This window comes from Diorhabda carinulata, chromosome 7 (assembly GCF_026250575.1).
Source record: "Diorhabda carinulata isolate Delta chromosome 7, icDioCari1.1, whole genome shotgun sequence".
Lineage (NCBI taxonomy): Eukaryota > Metazoa > Arthropoda > Insecta > Coleoptera > Chrysomelidae > Diorhabda > Diorhabda carinulata.
The window spans coordinates 16,842,207-16,863,246 of record NC_079466.1 but is presented as its reverse complement, the minus strand read 5'-3'; the positions used below and the strand labels follow the sequence as shown (position 1 = coordinate 16,863,246).

Below are 21,040 nucleotides of genomic sequence, written 5' to 3'. Positions count from 1 at the left end.
TATATTAGAAACGAAAAAATGAAAATGGTTCGAAGAACAGATGGAAATCATAGATCCACAATAAAAAAGAAGTAAGGAAAACATGCGGTGTGGCAACCATGTTTAACCCAAACTACGACACAAAATAAATTATTTTCGTAATTTTTTTTAGTTAAAAATACTATTAATCTCTTGAAAACTTATTAAGTATTTGAGAATATAAATTACGATATTGTAAGCGTTATTATGAGAAAAAAAAATGCTAAATCAATCGAGTTTGTGTTAAACATGGCGGCCACTCTCATGTGGCCACATTGTCTTCAAATGACAAAGTCGTGGTGATGATATTAAGAACGCGATTTTGTCGATATACTGAAAGTTGAAAATGAGATATATTTAAGCGCTGAATGGCGTCTCTATGACTATATTGATTAATCAACAAATTTCTATAAAAAAACGATCATATCATTCATAAAACAATACGTAAACTGTTGTTAATTTAGCTAGAGATCAACTTCTAAGGGCCAGTTTCACAATCTAGGGTAAAAGTGGAGATTAAACTGAAGTTTAAACTATGATTTTATCTCTAGATTAAACCAAGGATAAACAATATTGCTCTATTTCACAGGTTACAGTGAAACATACATTTTTCTGGCAGATATCAAAAATATAACCAAACCTTTTACGAAATTTGATTCGAAGATAAATTGTTTCAGAAAGTAGTATGAACATCTAGTACTTTTGCTGAACCTTGTGAAAAAATACAAGGAAATGTTTTCAACAACAACAAGGACAACAAATTTAAAAAATAAATGGAACAATTTAAAGAAATTTTTTTGTTTTATCGGCGCGTCGGCAATGTTTATAATTTCCTCATCAACATCGTCGAGTTATCAAATATAAAGTGCGAATCTTCAAACACATTACCAAAACGGATCCTCCGTTTCATATTAAACTAAAGTTTAAACTACCTCCGGAACAACGGTAACGTGTAAACTGAAGTTTGCCAGTAAACGCCATCTATAAAACTTGAAAAAATCGGTATCTGTAATTTAAACTGACATTTGAGGTTTAAACTTCACTTAAGTTAAGTTATCTATTTTATACCAGGAATAAGGTTACCCAGCATTTAGAACGCTATTTATCAAAATTATTCCAGCTATAGCTTATTCTAGGTATATACTTGGATTGTGGAAGTCAACTACAAACATTCCTGAATATAATTATTCAAAAATTTTATATGGTTAAATAACATAGTACTAAGCGACCAGTAAATCCATACATTGACTGATGACAAGAGCAGCACTGTTAAGCAACCAAAAGACTCAGAGAAGAAGAATTAGTAAAAACATCGATGAATAGAAAATAAAAATATTATTCACATAAGCTGTGATATTTATTTATTCTTGATATTAAATTTCAATAAAACATTGAAATATGGATGATGTGAGTATAGTGAAGTAACCTTTTCATTATAAATTTATATTCTACGAATTTAGGTAAGATCGAAGATTGACCAAGCTTGCAGAGTTGCTGAAGAATTTACGAAATTGTATTATGAAACAGTTGATAAACGTCGACATGTAAGTATATAAGAAATTGAAAATTAATAAATTAATAATTAAGTTTTTTCTAGTTAATATCCAGATTATACATGGACACTGGATTATTATCCTGGAATGGCAATGGTGTCACTGGAAATGAAAATATTTTAAAATTTATGATTGATTTACCGCCTACAGATCATGAGATTAGCACTCTGGATGCTCAACCAATATTAGGTACAAAAACCAATTAATTATCATGTCATTTTCAGTTTCTGTAGGTTCCTAGTTGGTATTTTTACCAATGTCTAGAATGTCAATATCTTATTTTTACAGTTTTGATTTTAATGATGTACTAAAAAAATATAAAAAAATATGTGCATTGTAAAAGTACAGAGACATAACCATGATAACAACTCACCTGTAGGATGATATTGTGAAGAACCGGAAGTTTTGTTATCTGCTAGTGTATATATACATTTTGGGCATAGTATTTCAAAAAATATCTTATTGGATGATATTTATTAACATGATATATTAACAAAAGGAATATTTATGATATATTTTCTCAATTCAGGTCAATATCTTTCATTTCTCATATGGTAAATTTTAAAGCATGGTGCCATACAAAGTCCAATATGAAAATCAGCACACCAACACCTGTTCTCTTACCTTTTCCCATTTTTGGATAATACTACACAATGTTTTGAGAGCTTTTCTTTTGTAGTTGGGGGTATTGGATCTGTGGATGTTGTTGGTACTTTAAGTCTTCGTCCACAAACCTCTCTTTCTGTGGCATATTGATCTACCATTTGTTCTCCCAAATCTAAGAGAAAGTTGAGTTTAAGATTTTCATATGTTTTTTTTCCTTTTGCTAATTTCTTAATAAAATCATGAAACGTTCTTCTCATTACAATATCTTTATTATCTTTCCATTTCAATATCATTTGTTTTTTCTGTACGTTGCTATGTGATTTCCTTTTTGTAATATTTTAGATTTTTTCTCAGTTGGAATTCTATTTCTATTTACTCTCATTGTTTCAATGCACTTTCGTTGCTTGTGATTTCTGAATTTGAAAAATAAAGATTTTGAGATCATATTAAGAAGTTCACTACACAAAATAGTGCTCAGACAGAAAATAATTGAAAAATGAATTAAATAGAAATGGAATGTGTGAACTTTATAGGACACACTTACTTAAAAATAATGTACCTGAAGGAAATGTTGCTAAAAAATGGCTCTACTCAACAATTTAGTAACGCTCTTTCGTCGCTCGTGTGACAGTTTGACGCCAAAGCTCAGGTATCAGATTGCTATGAGCACCAGTTTTTTATCATGGTATGCTCTACTTGCACTGGGCAATGTCAGTGAAAAAAATTAAATACTTCAAGGGTCAGTATGGTGATGACAAATACGCTGAATCTGTATGGATCGGTAACGTGGGTATTTACTACTTGTGTTACTCACCAACCTTTTGAGTCGAATAAGAAAGCGGAACAACGGTTAAACATAATTTCCTATATTTAAAACTAGAAGAAAAATAAACTATATATGGAAATACAAGAATAACAAAGCTGGGAAAAGCAATGATACGAAAAGCATAAACTACTACTGTTACTAATTTAATAACTGCCAAGTGAGGCACAAACGGTTAATAAACTGTGCGACAAACAGATGCGTGTAACAAGCGGGGTTAAATGGTGTGCAAAAACTTAGCTCTTGTTCAGTGAAAGCTCTACAGTAAGGGCTGCAGTTCTCAAATCTCGAGTTAGCAAATTACCGCATGCGCGTTTATCAATTTCAGTAACAACTTTCCAAATTGTTTTCCTACTTGATTGGCTGAAGGTCATAACACGCCCCCCACTGAGATGTGAATACTCAGTTGCAGTTTCGTGACTCCTACTGGAGTATGAATACTCAGCGCCTCCAGTAGCAGTTTCCTTTCCCTACTGTATAATCGATTTCCTGAAGTCTCTAACACGACCACCTCTGAAATGTGAATACTTAGCGCCCTCATTGGCAGTTTCGCCACTCCTACTGAAGTGTGAATACTCAGCGCCTCCAGTAGCAGTTCAAAAATCGATTTTTGTTAACTTTCACCCCTGACTTTAAAACTTGCGACCATCCAATTATGTGTGAATTTTGAGAATAGTTTTAGGATACCAAAATACAAGTTTTTACGAAGTAATATACTGAGTATGACGATTTTCCGAGGTCAACCTCTTATAATGAGTGGACTAGTAAGTATGGAAGGGAGAGACTTGAATATCTACCTGAAACTACCAAAAAGATGCACAAGAATTATATTGACCAGTAGAATCGGATTTTAAAATCTAGTACATTTGTAACACTACAACGTTCACCACGTTTTTATTGTTTTCGAAGTGCACCTTATGGATGTGTGGTTGTTTTTATCTGATAAAAGTACTTTAAACATAGTTTATAAAACAACAGAACTAGTTCATATTCTGGCTTTGTTGAAGTTTGAAAGAACATCAACAGATGTCGCCCACTTCGTAATTTCCACGAATTTTCTTCCATAGACATTGATTCGTTTATTGTGAATAAAGAATTTTTTAATAAAGAAAAGTTTCTTGGAGAACATTTCTATATATTTATGATGGTTTTGGTTTTAGATTCTGCAGTAAACGGACAAATAACTTTGATGATTCAAGTTTCAGGAAATGTAAAATATCAAGAAAAACCAACGAAAACGTTTCAACAGAACTTTATTGTTACAGCACAAGGTGATAAGTGGAAAATTGTTAGTGACTGTTTTCGACTTCAAGAGCCTTTAAATACTAAAAATAGTTAAACTCAACGTTTTGTAATTAGTTTAAGATTCTTTTTAAATAAAACATTGATAAATAGAATGTATATATTTATTTGCATTTTATAATAAAACAAGTACAAAATTCTAGGCTATCATAATAAAAAGCAGGGAGTGTGAAATTTACGGAACACTCCTAAATAATACACAACAATTTTGATCACATCAATTTCACATATACAGTAAAATACCGATTATTGAGCAAGTGCTAAAGTGAGTAACTGTTCTTGACTTGAAATCACACCTGAACATCCATTACTGTCTTTTCTCTAACAGTTTCAATAACAAAATCAACAATAAGGTAATAGTAATATATTAATGACAACAAACCTTCCAAGAAATATTTACTTGGAACAGGTGGGGCTTGGTTATTTCCTTATTTTAAGAAATCATAACAAAGTATAAAAAATACCGATTTTTTTTAAAGGTAGATTCGAAGTCTCATGGATTTTAAAAAACATCTCGAAGGTACCGCCTTTCTCATCAATTCACTGACATAGCCGATATTTGTAAATTCTGTGCGCTTTTCCATCATTGTTAGCACAAATCTAATTTTTCATATAATAAAGAGTATTTGGTTCCAAGATTAAAAATAACGTAAAAAAGCACATAGGACTAAGTATGGATAATTAATTTGAATTTGAATGTTTGTGTGCAGATCGCCTAAGTCACTGTCCTTGTACTTTGTTTTTAGGCGTCTTGATTGCTATGGAGGGTTTCTTCTGCACACTACGGTATCCACTGCACATTAAGTAGCGATCACCTAACGTTTGAAGTAAATATAGATCTTCACATTGATCAGGCACTCTTGCCTTCATACACTACATTGCTGATGTGGAAATAGTCACTACAAAAACCTTAAATAAGATATTGCGACAAATATCAAGGCTTTAATTTTATTAATCACTTGGTGGCGTGAGTTTTAAATAAGGAAGTAACCACGTCCTATTTTATATAAGACCGCTTGACATGGAGTATGAGAAAGTTCACCGGAATGAAAGACCCAATATACGAGATCTGTTCTAGAATCTCTTCTACTTTCATATCGCAGCTATGTTGTTCTTCCAGTGGCAAGATCCCAGTCGTGTTTCTGCTTTCTGCAAGTTTTAGGAATTTTCCTTAGTGCGTCCTTTACATTATTGTGGACTATCTTTGTTTTCGGTTTTAACGTGGTGTTTGGTTTTCTAAATTCAGAATGCTGAACTGTCTCTTTGTTTCTGAATCAGCTCTAAACCCATGATCTATCACCAGTAATAATCTTTCTCTTAACATTCTCTAAATATTAGTTTTTGGTATTCCAAAATCAAGTTCTCCTACATTTAAGCGACGATCTCCTTTAATCACATAAGATAAAAATCACTGGCGTTATTGTGTTTGAAAGTCTACCAGAACAAGTATCATTATCGCCTTTAACTGCAAGTACCGTCATTTTATTCTTGTTTCACTCCTTTCTAAATGTCTTATTAATAACTTCTATTGTTTTCCATCTGATTTGTCTAAGATTGAAAGAAAAGTTTGGTGCTAGTTTTATTGAATTCAATAACCCAACAAATATTGAATTTTTGTACATGCCATTTATTTGGAAAATCTTTATTAGAGTTAGCCAAGATTATTTTATATTTTAGGAAATTTGTTCATTTTCCACTTAAAAAGTATTCCATTTGGCCAAAAATCGATACCTCAAAGATACTTCGTAGTTCTATAGCAGTTATAAAAGATAATAAAAAAATTCAATGGCTCATTAGGAGTAAAAAATTATAGCTGTTAAAAAAGTTGTCATGCCAAAAAGCTGCGCAGTCGTTATTTTAAAATAAATCGCTTCAAAAAATTGTGAGCAGTCACAGATATGTACAATAAAATCACGTTTCTGTTATACGGATTTATTTTGTAGTATTCCTGAAAAGAAATCGCGAGAAAGCCATTTTACTGCGTCTACAGTAGGCAGCACACACATCTTGACATCTTAAAACAATTTATTTTCATGCGTCTCATGTACAGATGCCTTTTTCATGGCTTTCGTCCTACAGTTGTTTCACACTTCTTATTTGCTGACAATTAATACAAGTGCGAATAATAATTTTAATTACTCTCAACTTCATCAACATTCAACTGAAATATATGGCGCAATCAATAACCAGCACATCTTTAAGAAATCTCACTCTCTCTTCATGTCAAGCGACGTTAAAAGTTCTTCAAAAATTCCTAATCTACATAGTCAACAAATATTTTTGTGCCCATATAAACACCAAAATGTATAAAAAGTAGATATATGTTTGTTTATGATAGGTAAAATTTTAAATATGTTTCTTATACCCATGTTACAATTGAATAATACAAATAGATTCAGAAGTTTTGCATCACATCGTATTTTAAAAATTAAATCATAGGAAGCAAATCAAATAAATTATTAATAAATTATAAAGACACGATTCTGCACAGTATTTCCATAGAAGACAAGAAGTGACACAAAATATGTCTCCTTACAGCATGCTACAAGTTAAAAATTGTTATATGAGATGATTCGACATGTCGTCGTCTATCCACTAGCCAATGGATCGGAGAGACTTGTAGTGATCAAATAAAAAGATTAAAGGATCGAACCTGGGACGATTTTTCATCACAAATATTTTGGAATTGTAATGGGTCAAAGAGTATATGAACCTGTCACTACCAAAGACACGTATTACTGTGAGGAATCATTGTTTCGGGTCAAGTTGTATACAAGGATACAGGATAAACATGGAAGATTCCCATACACATATAGAACAATGCAAATTGCTCGACATTCATGAAGAAATAAATATAAGCTGGATTCAGATCCAATTTTGCAAATCTCAGTCTATTGAAAAATAAGCCGCCAAAATGCAGATCTATAAAACTCTTATAATCCCAGTAGTCTCATATGGTAAACATTCTACAAAATCAAGACATTCTTAATTTCATCAAAGCTCCAAAAATCTAATGGTCTGGAATATTCAACATATGGAAAACTCCCGAATGCCCAACATAGTTATGAATGTTGAAGTGTCGAGGAAGCCAAAAATGTATAAATCTAGTATAAGCGATTAAAAACTATCATTTATAGACAAATATCTCAATGTCGCTAACAATCTTATACAAGGTTTTATCATTTAACAAACAGATGTCAAAATTATTTGTGATGACATATTGTACCAAAATGAAGTTGCCTAAGCATTCTACATACGTGTTTAAGGCTTTTATACATAATGCAAGCAATTCTCCATAGCCAAAGCTTACAATAGGCAACAAATATCAACCCACAATATTACTTCAATGGAATTGTGTCTCAAAAATTGATATAATGCTATTACAACTTGAAAACATTGGCATATGTATTTTACTAGATTTGTGATTAGTTGTTGAAGGAAAAAAGCAGCATTGACAAGCTCTTCTAATTGGATAACTACCTACTGATGTTAAATACAGTTAATTTCAAAAGATAAAACTAGTACCTATAATTAACCCCTTCTGTTTTGAGTTACTCATGCTACACAGCTTCAATAAGATATGGTCAATCTTTAGTGTCCTTAAAGGTTTATAGATGCCTAACAGCTGCGTGACAAGCAATTTTGTTCTGTGAAGGGTCTCGTTTTTTTCATATCCGTATTCAAACACTATTTTTCTCAAGTCATATAGAGATTTTGCTATTGGTTGGTCCCACCAAAAAAGCCCCTACGTTTATCCCGAATGTAATTAATTTCCAGGATTACAATGGTGATGCAAAACTTGTGAATTTCGTATTACTTCTACCCAAGAATAAACACGGTCACAATTAAATTTTTTACTAAATTATAGTTCATAAAAAATCTCATAATTTAAAATATAACTGCAACTAAAACATATCAAAAGCCTTGGAGTTACGTCTAATCGTTTCAAGTTGAACATAACCCCACAACTTTCTATATATAAAGAAATTAATCTCTCCCACTTTGTAAAAATTCTAACACTACCGAATACTTTACAAATTCGGTTCTTCGGGTGGCGAATTATTAACATTTTCAATATCTGGTAATCCTCCTACAGCACCTTCTTCATTTTCGGGCATTAAAGGCGCGTCGCCCTGATCTGTCGGTAGATTTGGCTGAATAGCAGCCATCATCGATGATACTATTGGATTTCCGCGAGAATCAAGTTCTAATGCAGGATCTGCTGTAGCTTCCGCTAAATTCGTCACACTTTTAGATTTCACGCATTGAAAATCCACATGACGACTTTTCGCTTCTTCTTTTTCCCACGACATATGAATAAATGGACGTTGTACGTAGTTGTAAATTACTTCGGCACGGCCTCCTGGACGCTTTTTCACCTTTTCTTTATATGTTGGATAACCTTTAAAATAGAATACAAACATTAGTATAAAATTAACAAGAATCGTTTCATAATTGATACGAGGGTGCTCCGATAAATACTCAAACTAAAAAAAAAACATTTATATATCGATATAGTCTCTTTTTAGTGCGCTTTTTAGAGAGGTTTCCATCCGAACACTTCTAACCACACTTGTTTATTGCTAGCAACTCTACCTGAAAAATGGTGAGTGATGCTTCTAAAGGTATAGAGAGCTTGCATTTTGAACCAGAAATTTCCAGTCCAGGTCTTCGCGCTAGCTTCGAACCGTCTATGTACCAGAAATACATTTTGAGCTTGCGAAAGATTTTTGTTGACCCATGATTGGCGGTAATTAATTACCACTTAGAATGGGGTATATTTGTCCAGCATGCTATGCATTTGGTCCATTGGCTTGTCACGGTTTTCTAGCTTTATTAGCTCTACAATCCTTAGGTGACCTATCAGACCTATCCTGGCTTTAGTTTTACTGTCAGGATTAGCTTATGGGTGTCGCTAAATGCCTCTTTCTTCACTATTAGGAAGGTAGGTTCATTAGCGCCTCTAAGGCTGTAGTAGGGCCGGTTGACATTGCCCCTATAATACCTAGACAGATTAGCCACAGTGGCTTCTGCAATTACCTTGTCGAGGTGATAGTTTCAATTAAGTGTTCATATACTGATAATTTTTTAACAGAAAGTGAGAATTTAAAATTTTAATATTCACGTACTATTTACATAGAACTTTTTTATTCAATTCTTAAAAACGTGTTTGTTAGAATTTATATTGACTTGTGGAGGATAACGAGAATGTAATATAAACATTTGTTGAGAATCGACACCCCAAATATCAATCAAAAGATTACACTAAAAAACAGATCTTTAAGATATTTGTTCTTTGTGCTAAACCAAACCAAAGATCCTAAAAGTACAAACAATTTTTCTAAATAATCTCGTAATAATTTACTTTTTATACTAGAAAGGTAAAACAAAATGATGGACAAATATACCTTCAATGCCCAACCGTATTTTTTTCAATCCTCGATCCTTCAAAACTTGTTTGGCCACATCCCTATTTTCTATATATTTAAAAAATCTATACATTGCAGTACTGTTGACCGTTTGACTATATTCTTCTCCCATTTGCGGTGGATATTCTTCATCCCAATCAACAGAATCGTCATCTAACAAGACGACGATGTGGCATTCCCTATCACCTCTTTGAGCCGAATTCACCATTAGAGGTAGAATCAATTCTTCTAGGAATACTTCAAATTGGCATCTAGCACCTTCGTTGGATAGTTCGTGTAAAAGACCACCTGCAAATAGAATTAGATTGAAATATATTGGGTATAGAGAAGAAACGTGATAATTACTAAGAAGCCAACAAAATATAGTGTAATTAAAGTGATTAGTGAGTGAAGTAAAGTGAAGAAGCATCACGAAAATAATTAATGAAAGTTTTAATCTTTGAAAACGATAGCTTAGACAGGGGTCTCCAAATTACAGCCTGCCCTCCCGGTCTTCGCCTGTCTCAGCCCCTGCAGATTGTTCCAATAATTGGTTTTGCTCCTATCTACCTTCTTTCCCAGTGCTTTTTCCATTTTTCTGTAGCTGATACCAGAGAATGATTCAGGTCCTATGAAGATTTTGTCTTTCCCCCGCTTTAGCGAGCTTATTAGCTTTTTCATTTCTATTCGCTCCGATATGTCCTGGAATAAATTGGAGGGTAATTTTATTTTTCTTGCCTAGCTCGTTTAATTTTTCTCGGCAATCCCAAACGAGTTTGGATTTTATTATATTGAAGCTTAGAGCTCTAATGGCTGCTTGATTATCGGACAGAATGATGATCTCCTGTTTACGATAGTCTTCTAGATTGAAATGAGCACATTTTTCAATTGCATAGATTTGAGCTTGAAAAATGCTTGGTGGGCTGCCCAGCCTATCAAAGTTTTTTATTTGAAAGGCGTTAGCCCAACCAATAGAAAAGCTAAACTGGATTGTACTCTAGGTGAGACTGCTCCTTTAAACGAGGCCGTAGAACATCGCAGTGGTCGACCAAATGAGGTGACGATAAGAAAATCTACAAATCGTCGACTGAAAGGCAATGCTTCTCAGAAATAAAGTCGAATTTTTGCATCTACCATGGATGAAACGTGGCCCATCACTTCAAACCCGAAACAAAAGAACAATCAAAACAATGGACTGAAAAGGGAGAACCGGCTCCAAAGAAGGTAAAGACCACTCCATCTGCATGGAAGGTCATGGCATCGGTTTTTTGAGATGCGTGTGGGATAATTTTCATTGATTGAAAAACTATCAGCGGCTAGTGTTATGGGACCTTATTGCAACGTTTGAGCGAAGGTATAAAGCAAAAACCGTAGCATTTGGATAAGAAGAAAGTATTGTTCCATCAAGACAATGCACCAACTCACAGATCCGTTATTGCAATGGACAAGAGTAATAAAATTAACTTTGAATTGCTACTTCATGCACCCTAATCGCCAGATTTAGCCCCTTCAGATTATTTTCTGTTTCCAGAAAGATCAAAGATTTCCCAACCAAGAGGTGATATCAGCAGTAGATTGCTATTTTGAGGAGCTTGACGATTCTTATTAATAAAAAGGGTATTAAACATCGCGGGAAAAGTGTATAGAGCTACTTTTGGGACCATCCTCGTAATATGAGCTTAGTACCAGACGGAACTTCGGAGTATGTAAGACTTGCCTTATTTTTTTTATTATATCCCTATGTCTTCGAAAGTGACAATCATTTTAATGATTACTACATTCTATTCATTGCATTGGTGAACCAAATGGAAGGCGAACGTTTTTTCCTGATGATCATTGGAGTACCTAAGACCATTCATTCCTCAGCTTTCGTGAAACACATGAGGCACACACTTTTTATTTTGATTTGTAAAAGGAAGTCCAAAATAATGAAGATATGCACTTTTTAACGAAACTACAACGTGTCATCTCTTTTTTGAAAATATAAACTGTCCACAAACAAAAACGATCAGAACTTTGTTTACATTTTCTACTCGTCATCTTAAATGAATCCGAAACAAGATAATTGTCCTTTGTAGCAAACGAATAAACAATGAACTGTCATCACCACGTTAGGTAGTTGAAAAAAAAAAACATTTGACTGTAGGAAGAAATTGTGACGTGTTAAAATATTTCTGCTAACACTTTTACACATTTTTGTTATTCAGTGCTATTTTTCACTTTTTCATGCTGTACCACGTCTCGACCAATCCACGATCTCTAGAAAATAGGTCCCCCGAAAGGAAACTTTTGGTTTAATTCATAAATTCAGTTCAATAAGCAGAGTCGGAAGTCCACCAATCCAAAAATAGATTCTACGACCTTGAAAACGCTAAAATAACGTGTTTTCATTATCCTTAACCAGATAGTTCGCCCATTTTCATGTTTGGTAGCGGTTTCGTGTGCTCCAACCTGCATTTTCGTCTCTATACGACTGTTTACTACATTTAAACTACCTTTTCGTCAGGTCATGCCTAATAGTACATTCATTGGGTATTTTTACTTGTAAAGTTTTCCGGTAGTTTCGAAAATTGGAAATTTTATAGATTTTGGCGCCTTAAAGTGTAGTTCAACACACGTTTAGGCAGAAATACTCATTTCAACACCACCAAGAGGTAGAGAAAGTGGCGCGTTTTTTATCGTAGTATCCCCAGTAGGCCTAATCCACATCTGACTCACTATTTCCAAATTTAGTTCAATCTCCGTCGCTTCATTGTTGTTGAAGAACTAGGTGTTATGCTTTCATCATCTCCAGTACTGATTGAAAAATATCAAAGACGGAAATTTCTTCTCCATCATCGACGATGGGATCATGAGTTGCATTGCCGTACTTAATAATATATTGTTAAATAAAAAAGATAATTGAGTCTAAATAAGTGCTCGTGTATTTAAATAAATGAAAATTTAATACTTACGTAAATTTTGGCATCGAACAGTATTCGCATCGAACGGCACAAGCAAATAATCACAAGCCTCACGTAGTTCTTGTACAGATACAGAAGGTGGACATTTGATAAGTCCTCCTTTATAATATTCCAAAATTGCCCTAAAAACTGAAGCAGGTATTCCATCGGCAACTTCATATTCGCCCCTCTCGTTAGTATGCGTGAATTCTAAAGAGGAACTGAACATTCTTCCTAACATGGTATTCGGATGTGCGGTAAATATCGCCGGATCCACTACGAATCGAGTATTATCTACAACAAGAGTTACCCTATCTTCTGCGTTAGTTATTCCGATGGTATTCTGTTGAGGTGAACATTGATTTTTCGAGTTGTTGGCTGGCTGTAGAACTGCTCTGGATCTGAAAAGAAGCAGATCAGAGTACTCTGGGTGATGTTTTCCGTATTTTTCTTGTCTAGTGCGAGAATGGGATTGCTTAGGCGTAGCTAAGGAATGGCATCGAGATTCCGAGAGGGACATGGAACGTTGAACAAGGCACGATTTCGGCTTCGACAGTGATCCATAACTACGCAAAGCAATATTCAAGAGTTAGTTATTTGTTGCCTCGATTAAATAGAGTAGCCAAACGAAAACGAAAGACATTGGAATGTCGATTTAATAATTTTTCCGTCGATATAAACTAAATAAACTTAGTTTCGAGAATTTTACCATGTGATCAAATTTTACTGAGCAAAACACGTATTATAATAAATTGAAAAAAATTGGTTCGCTTAGGGCTGATACAAGCATGCCAACGCTTGATTTAATGTTCCATATATTTGTTGTAAATTCCGGCGGCCATGACCTTCAGGTACTTTAGCCAATCACTTTTTATGGCTTCAATGAATTCAACGAGCGTTCCCGGTAGCAGATTTTTGAGTATCGAGAAGAGAAACAAGTCGCAGGAAGCCAAATCTGGTGAATACGGTGTCTAAGCGATTACTCCCTTCTCAGGTTTGGCCAAAAAATTTATCACGATCAAGGAATGTGACGGCGCATGGAGAAAAATTCAAGAATTGTCTGCCCACAAATCCAAATTGTTTCACGTAGACGAATCAATTAGCTAATAAATACACCAGATTTGAACGTTTAACTTTGATTTTCAAATGAATTTGACGTAATTGACGTTTTCGGATCATTTTTAAAGCGCAATTTGCTAGATTGTTGGGCATTTTCGACTTATTCATATCTCGTCTCGTATCAGTAATGATACGTTTGATCAAAAAAATTGCCACCTCTACTCGACCAACATCAACTAAATTATGTTAAATTGATTTATAAGAGATGTTGAGAGCCTCTACTATCAAACGGATGACGAAACGATTTTCCAGCACCATTACCTCAACTTTTTTGATGATAACAGAGATGGATGAGCGACCTTCACTGAATATTTTCTGCTACTCAAATACTTGATTTCGCGACCCCTAAAAAATATTTGCTTAATTCCATTGGAAACACAAAATTTCAAGAAAACTCGTTGCTCAACTTTTTTCCATAGTCAATATTGCTAGGGATAAGGAGGAAGAAATCATAGGAAATGAACAATTCATATTTCGATAAATTTTTGATTGCAACAGAGGAAACTGCGATATCTTGGAACAACAGGCTGCAGAGCAGGTTGATGCAAGGGAAGTTGTAGAGCCCCATTTACAGAGATAAAGTGTGCAATGTTGCAATTAAAAAAAAAGAGTAGAGAGAAGCGGAGATAATAAAAACGATATAGTGATAACTGCACTCTGCAAACTAAGAAAATATAGAATGAAGGGCGGTTACGAGATGATTGGATCAACGCAGTCATATTCCTTATGTATAAGAAAAGTGAAAAGACCTGCTGAGACAGCTACAGGATATTTCACTGAATGTAACCTAGAAAGTTTTGGTTAGGATAATGAGAAACACACGGAACTGATTAATGATCAAAAAGTCGGTGAACATCAATGAGGTTAGATTGGGAACTATATATAGTATTCATAGATTATAATAAAGCTTATGACACAATAGAGAGAACAAATTTGTATGAGGGTTTAGAAAATATAGGTGAGACAGATAGTTACAATTGAGATCAAAAGGTGGAAGTAAGGAAGGATATCAAGAATTTTAAAAGGAAAAATAAGGCTCGAGTAGGGAGACCCCTATTATTCACACTACCCAGATCTCGAAAAAAGTATACAGAAGACTGGAAAATTAATTGAAAATACTCGGGCTCAGGGTAAATTACGAAAAGACTAAATATATGGAAATACAACGACAAAGGAACAATCAAGAGGAAAACAGACATATTCAAGCAATTTTGAAAAAAGCTTGTTAAAGAGGAGGAAATTCCCGATAAAAAAGTTCTGAGACTTCCTGAACTCTAACTCCATTATTTATAATTTTAATTTGAGGTTGGTTGTTGGCTGTTACGGTATGTGTGCGCCGCAGCTAAAGAGAGTTCATCAAATTCATTTCTTAATACTTTGAAGAGTCGAGCTCGAAGAAAAAGAGTTTAATCACAATTTTTCAAAAAGTGATTTAATTGTTCACTAACAAATTTTTTTATAATCTCCGTGGGCATAAATAATAGGGCGAAAGATATAAATTTGAATTGGAATATTAATTAGAAAGAAGTCTTTGCCAATTAGATTGAGCGTTTTCTTATTGGGAATGTGGCAATGAAACACCAAAGTAGACTAACTTTAATATATATTCAGAGCTTTCGAATACTTATGTATTCATCATCTGAGAAATAATTAATTGAGATTTGCTATGGTTTTAAATTTTGTTAATTCTTCTTAAAACATTAAATTCATGGGTTTCAAAATTCAATATTCAAAATGACGTTTGATAGAAATATTTCTATAAGGATTTGAACATACTTAACCAACAGAGTTTCTTCTTTATGCCCGTAGTTTTAGTGGAGCTTCGCAGTAAAATTAATGACATCAAAAATAAATACTGATCTGGAACTGTTGAACTTACATTAAAAATATTTTCGAGTCTGCCCGATTGCACTTTAATTAACGTTTCATTTCAAAATGTCACTTTTCTCAATTGCACCCACGTTATCTAAGATCATAGAAGGATTGGTAAAAAAGAGGCTTTTATCATTTTTGTTTAAATATAAAATATTTACCACCCATTAATTTGGGTTTTTAAGTAACACATGCACAAATGATAATAATATGTACTCTAGCCTTAACAGCCATCACTCCACTGTAACAACTTTTTGTGATTTTTAAGGCTTTCGATTGTGTTAATCATAATATTTTAATTAACAAATTGCAGTATTACGTCATCATTGACTCGCGACGTCTATGGACGCGTCGTTGAATCTGTAAAATTTTTAGGTCTTGTTGTGGACAATTCCTTGAAATGGGAGTTACTTATAGTCGCCTTATCTAAATAATTAAGTTCCTCCTGCTTTGCGCTGAGATCAGTTTTTAAAGAACTGAACTTATCCACTTCCTTAACAGTTTATTATGCCTTTATTGAGTCGCATCTCCGATATGCCCTTCCCTTGTGGGGACGTGTGGTGCGACTCAATTTGAGCGACTCTTCAAACTACAAAAGAGAGCTGTTGGATATTTACTCGGACCGCTGGGACATCTTTGAAAGATTAAGAAAATCCTGACTCTTCCTTCCTTATTCATCTTTGAATCTGTTTGCCTGATTCGTAAGCACGCCAATTTTAGAAAGATCGTTGCACGGCTATCCACTTAGGAACGCGGAGCACGACCTTTTCCTACCTACTCCACGTTAAGAATTAGTTGGGGGCTCAATATTTACAATGCAACAAAAATGCACAATAACTTGCCAATTGAAATCAAATCGATATTATCTTTTTCCGCAATCCGCAATAATTTGAGGGCAGATTTATACGACTTATATACTAATTATTACCTATAATTTTGTTACTCATTGTGGTTTTCTTCTGTATATTGAAATTTTATTTTATTTGTATCTTTATCTAGTTATTTTTATGGTTGCTTTTTAGTTTTAAACAGCTTTTGTCTACAAATTGTAACAATTTATTGTAACTCTAAAGAGTTTTGTTCCATATACTGTGAAAGTTTTAATGAGTCATTGAAATCTTGATGCTATTTCGGTGCAATTCATGCTTCAAACTATTGAAAAAAAATCTATTTTGAAAAATTCAATCGGTTACTGGGTTTTCAAGATGTTGTAGATTTCGTTTTCGCTTGGCCATCGTATTAAAAATACAAAACAATAAATATACTGAATATGCAGTAACGCATGTATTCATTGTTAGATAAAAAGATTCTACTTAGTACAAAATAATTGATGAAGAATAAATATACATTAGAAGAAAACGAAGAAAATTTATAGCAAATATTCAAATTGTTCTCTATTGATCATTAAACAGTATTGAGTTAATATACATATAATCCCTATAGAGGTATGTATTTTTTCAAAGTTTAGTAATGCTAGGAACTTGAAATTCTGTAATTTTCGTGAACTCGCAAAGAACTCATTACCGATATTTTTTAAATATGTAATTCAATGTTAATTTTGAGGAATAATTGAAGATTGAATGTTTACGGGCAGTAATACACGTATAATTATATATTTTTTGTAAATCTATGGAGTGATTAATTCAGATAAAGAATTTAAGATTAAATATAAACAAACGAGAAGTCTTAGGTAATGTTTTCAAAAATTCGATTCGTCCCAGATAAACATAATTTTGTAGATTATGCATTTATATATATTTCATTTGTTTGTCTTTGTTCTTTTTCTATCTTTGATTAGTTAGTCTCATTTATTATTCATTCTTATTTTTTATCGTTGAATTATTAATGTTATAGTTAGTATAGAAAGCGGCCTAACTACAAAGGGTAAGAAAGGAGTGGACAAGGCAGAAAAACTCCTAGTCCAGGCGTTTGTAAGCACTTGCGGCCCACAGTGTTAGGAGTGCAGTAACCCCTTAACGTTTTCTCTTTAGCTAGTGCCGAAGGTTCAGTTTTTTTACTAAAGAAGATAATTCTCTTAGGAATGATTTGGTTTGATTCCCATACAGGGGTAAATAAAAAATTAAAGTGGTGACAAATTGTTACAGGGCGACAGCGGACTTTGAAACCTGTTTATTACGTCTTGTGTTAGCAGTTATTACAGTGTCTCTTTTCAGTACATTTTTGTTAAAATGCTTAAAAGGATTAAAAAAGTCGATAATATTTGCCTAATTTATTTTACTGTTAGTCTCTAATAGTCCAGAAACAATAATAAATAAGTACGTACATTAATAATATAAAGAATATACTTAGTACCCATAAAAAATTATGATGGGTCCAGTCCACACATATAGGGCAAACTTAGGAAAGTTGGAACAAAATTATTATAATTAATGAATATGTATTAAAACCATATTTTTTAAAAGAACGTATTTGTTGATTTAATTTCGTTCTAGAGAAATTTAATCAGTTAATGTAAATAAACCAAGTGTTTTACGTAATATTTTTGGAAAACATTATTGTCCGCGAAAATATTTAATCAAGTATTTGCCTTAACATGCGCTGTAATTTAAAGAAATTACGACAAACTGAATAGTAATCCATTTCAAATACAACAAAGATAAACTTTTAATCGTCGTGTACGTATTTAACGTATTTATCAGTGTAAGGCAATTAAATAGATTTCTTCGAAATTTTAAAATGCTATTTACTTTCCTATCTCGCCAAAAATTAAATAATAGAAATTGAGAATTTCAAATACATGTTAAAATATTTTATTTACGAGGGTTGTCTTATCTAACAACGAAACAAGACATTTTTTTTCCATAATCATTTTACGAGCCCCTCAAGATAAAACGAAACTCAACAGATCACAACAAAAGCTGAAGAGAATACTCAGCAACAACAAAAATATCTGAGCAATTTAACGGCAACGCAAACCACTTACTCTGGAAGGCAACAAACTAAATAAAGCAATCACAGCTACATCACCACCACTTAGGACAGAAGAAGGTAATTGGGCTACGACTAATAGCGAGAAAGCGGCACTGTTTGGCAAGCATTTGAAGCCAGCCTTTTAGCCGTTTCCAATGGATCCCAATGAAAACAAAGATACTGAAATGATTGGATTTACATAATCCTCTTTTCAGCTAGAACTTCCGATTGATAAATTTACCATAGGGGAAGTAACAAACGCTATCAGGACAAAGCTAAATCCACGTAAAGCCGCTGGATACGGACTAATAACAGCTAGAATACTGCAAGAATTGAGTCCCAAAGCCATAAAATACTTAACCTATATCTTTAACGCAAGATCTCTGTGTAACTAAATAATAAACGAAGATTTTGAAAACATTGTTCTGCAGTGTTTATAGACATTGACAAGATTTGGCATGATGGTCTTTCATTTAAATCATACCAAATCCTTCATTCTTACCTCCATGATCGCTATTTCTTTGTTAACTACAATGATGGACAAACCCCACTTTACAAAATAAAGTCCCGGAGTACCTGAAGGCAGCGGCCTGAGATCACTGCTTTACCTCATCTTCAAGGCAGATCCACCAACTAACAATGATGTATTATCAGCTATATTTGCAGATGACACAGCCATTCTAGCATCCCACAGAGATCCTGTAATTGCATCCAATACATTACAGCTCCATCTCAACAACACAGAAAAATAGCTGAAGAAATGGTACATTAAAACAAACGAATAAAAATCAGTTCAGGTAACCTTCACCAATCGCAAAGTCAAATGCCTAGAAGTCACTCTAAACAGTCAAGCCCTACCACAACGTGATGATGTAAACTATTTTGGCATGCAACTGGACAAGCAATTAACACATATTTACCAAATGCAAACAATTGTGTTTGAAACTAACGGATTTATACTGGCTGATAGTTAGGAAATCCCAATTATCTTTAAAAAATAAAGTACTTATCTACAAAGCAATCCTCAAGCCCATATGAACCTAGGTAAAGCGAATTATCATAGACGCTCCATGGTTTGTGCCAAACTTTGTCATAACTCCATGTGCTGACGATTAAAACTCTTCCAAATAATATTTGCCATATTTCTCTTCGAAATAGGTGTTTACTTATGTGATAACGTTCGCATCTGATAAAATTATTATATTATAAAATAATATGATTTTTCATTTCCATTTATTTTTAATTTTTATTTGACCCCAATAGTCTGGTTTAATTTTGAAAGTGTTATATTTTTCAATTTGAATTAAATTTTATAAAAATATTTTTCATAAAGTTATTACAGGCAAATATTCATTAACAGAATTTTTTCTAATTGTTTACTACAACACTCAGAAGTGATAATTTAAGTATTTCAGACACAATGATTTTTAATAAAACAATTATTTTAATGCATCTAAATGTTCTTGATTTTAAGTCTCTTCTGTTTTAAAATTAGTTTTTTTAATAATTTCAAAACAGAAGAGACCTAAAATCAAGAACATTTAGATGTATTAATATATCAAAAGATCTAAGAAATAAGAAATTAAAGAAAAATAATTATTTTTGACCTACAATTTTCAAAATGTTATGAAGTGTTTGTTCTGTTAGCCAACAACAATTAAGAAAGAGAGCCATTAATTGTACTGAAATTACCATGACTAAGATACGTGAGTCATATAAAGATAATAGTAGTTCAATAAATACTATTACAATACTTAGAGTAAATAGAAAACATAGAAAATTAGAACATGGTTTTAGAAGTGGTAGAAGTCATCCTAATAAATATTTTTTTCAATACCTCTAGTTTTTCATGCCATATAAAGATTTTCCAAGTTAAAGTACTGTCTCTAATTATTGCAATCAAGTGGTAGATATTATAAAATACAGACATGTTTTGCTTTAGAAGGTTCATGTTTTTTTTGTACATAATCATTCCAAGAATCTTGACATTATGTTACTAGTAACATTGTATATAAATGAAAAAAAAAATGTAAATTTAAAAAAATACCTTAATCTATTTTTGAAGACTCTTCTTCTCCTATCATCTGTGTAGTCTTCAGTATCACTGCTAGTGTCATTGTTAGGATAGAGATGACGGTCGTTCGTACCAGCCATTTCAACTTTTGGTAAAAAACAATTCACAAATATGTACAAATAATCACTACAATTTTCTCTGGAACCAACCCAGAACATAAATAGTGTTTCTACATTCGTGAAAATGTTAAACTGTGTTTAAACCCTTCTTTTCCTGACCTCTCTAATGACCTGTCAATAAACTTTGTGACATTGACAGTACGAATAATTTTGACAAACGACAAATCTGATAATTTGTCAATGTCTTTGTGCTTTATTTTGGTACTAATATAATTGTATAATACAATAACTGATGCTATTTATTCACACACACTATTGAAAGCAGTATATCGC

The 21,040-nt window shown here is 33.1% G+C and overlaps 2 protein-coding genes across 3 annotated transcripts; one reads left to right on the top strand and one right to left on the bottom strand.

Moving 5' to 3' along the window:
* Nucleotides 1-1,191: 1,191 nt before the first annotated feature.
* Nucleotides 1,192-4,397, top strand: LOC130896749 (NTF2-related export protein). Its single transcript, XM_057805044.1, has 4 exons — nucleotides 1,192-1,425; nucleotides 1,479-1,562; nucleotides 1,616-1,760; nucleotides 4,161-4,397. The coding sequence occupies exons 1-4, from the start codon at nucleotides 1,417-1,419 to the stop codon at nucleotides 4,337-4,339; spliced, it is 417 nt and encodes a 138-aa protein (XP_057661027.1). The 5' UTR covers nucleotides 1,192-1,416; the 3' UTR covers nucleotides 4,340-4,397.
* Nucleotides 4,393-20,913, bottom strand: LOC130896748 (BTB/POZ domain-containing protein 10). Of its 2 annotated transcripts, none has more exons than XM_057805042.1 (4): nucleotides 20,622-20,913; nucleotides 12,665-13,053; nucleotides 9,711-10,019; nucleotides 4,393-8,704 (listed from the first exon to the last, which is right to left on the bottom strand). In XM_057805042.1, exons 1-4 carry the CDS (start codon nucleotides 20,804-20,806, stop codon nucleotides 8,334-8,336), a joined length of 1,254 nt encoding a protein of 417 aa, XP_057661025.1. In that variant the 5' UTR covers nucleotides 20,807-20,913; the 3' UTR covers nucleotides 4,393-8,333. The 2 variants fall into 2 exon arrangements, with proteins under 2 accessions (XP_057661025.1, XP_057661024.1); XM_057805041.1 differs by having other exon boundaries at nucleotides 12,665-13,218; nucleotides 20,622-20,904.
* Between the last annotated feature and the right edge of the window lie 127 nt (nucleotides 20,914-21,040).

Coding starts and splice junctions, on each gene's coding strand:
- LOC130896749 (XM_057805044.1), top strand. Junction 1,563..1,615: donor CAGTTGATAAACGTCGACAT/GTAAGTATATAA, acceptor AGTTTTTTCTAG/TTAATATCCAGATTATACAT. Junction 1,761..4,160: donor GGATGCTCAACCAATATTAG/GTACAAAAACCA, acceptor TTTTGGTTTTAG/ATTCTGCAGTAAACGGACAA.
- LOC130896748 (XM_057805041.1), bottom strand. CDS start 20,806: ATGTTCTGGGTTGGTTCCAGAGAAAATTGTAGTGATTATTTGTACATA. Junction 10,020..12,664: donor TGTTCGATGCCAAAATTTAC/GTAAGTATTAAA, acceptor TTCTATTTGCAG/GTGGTCTTTTACACGAACTA. Junction 8,705..9,710: donor AATACGGTTGGGCATTGAAG/GTATATTTGTCC, acceptor TCTATTTTAAAG/GTTATCCAACATATAAAGAA.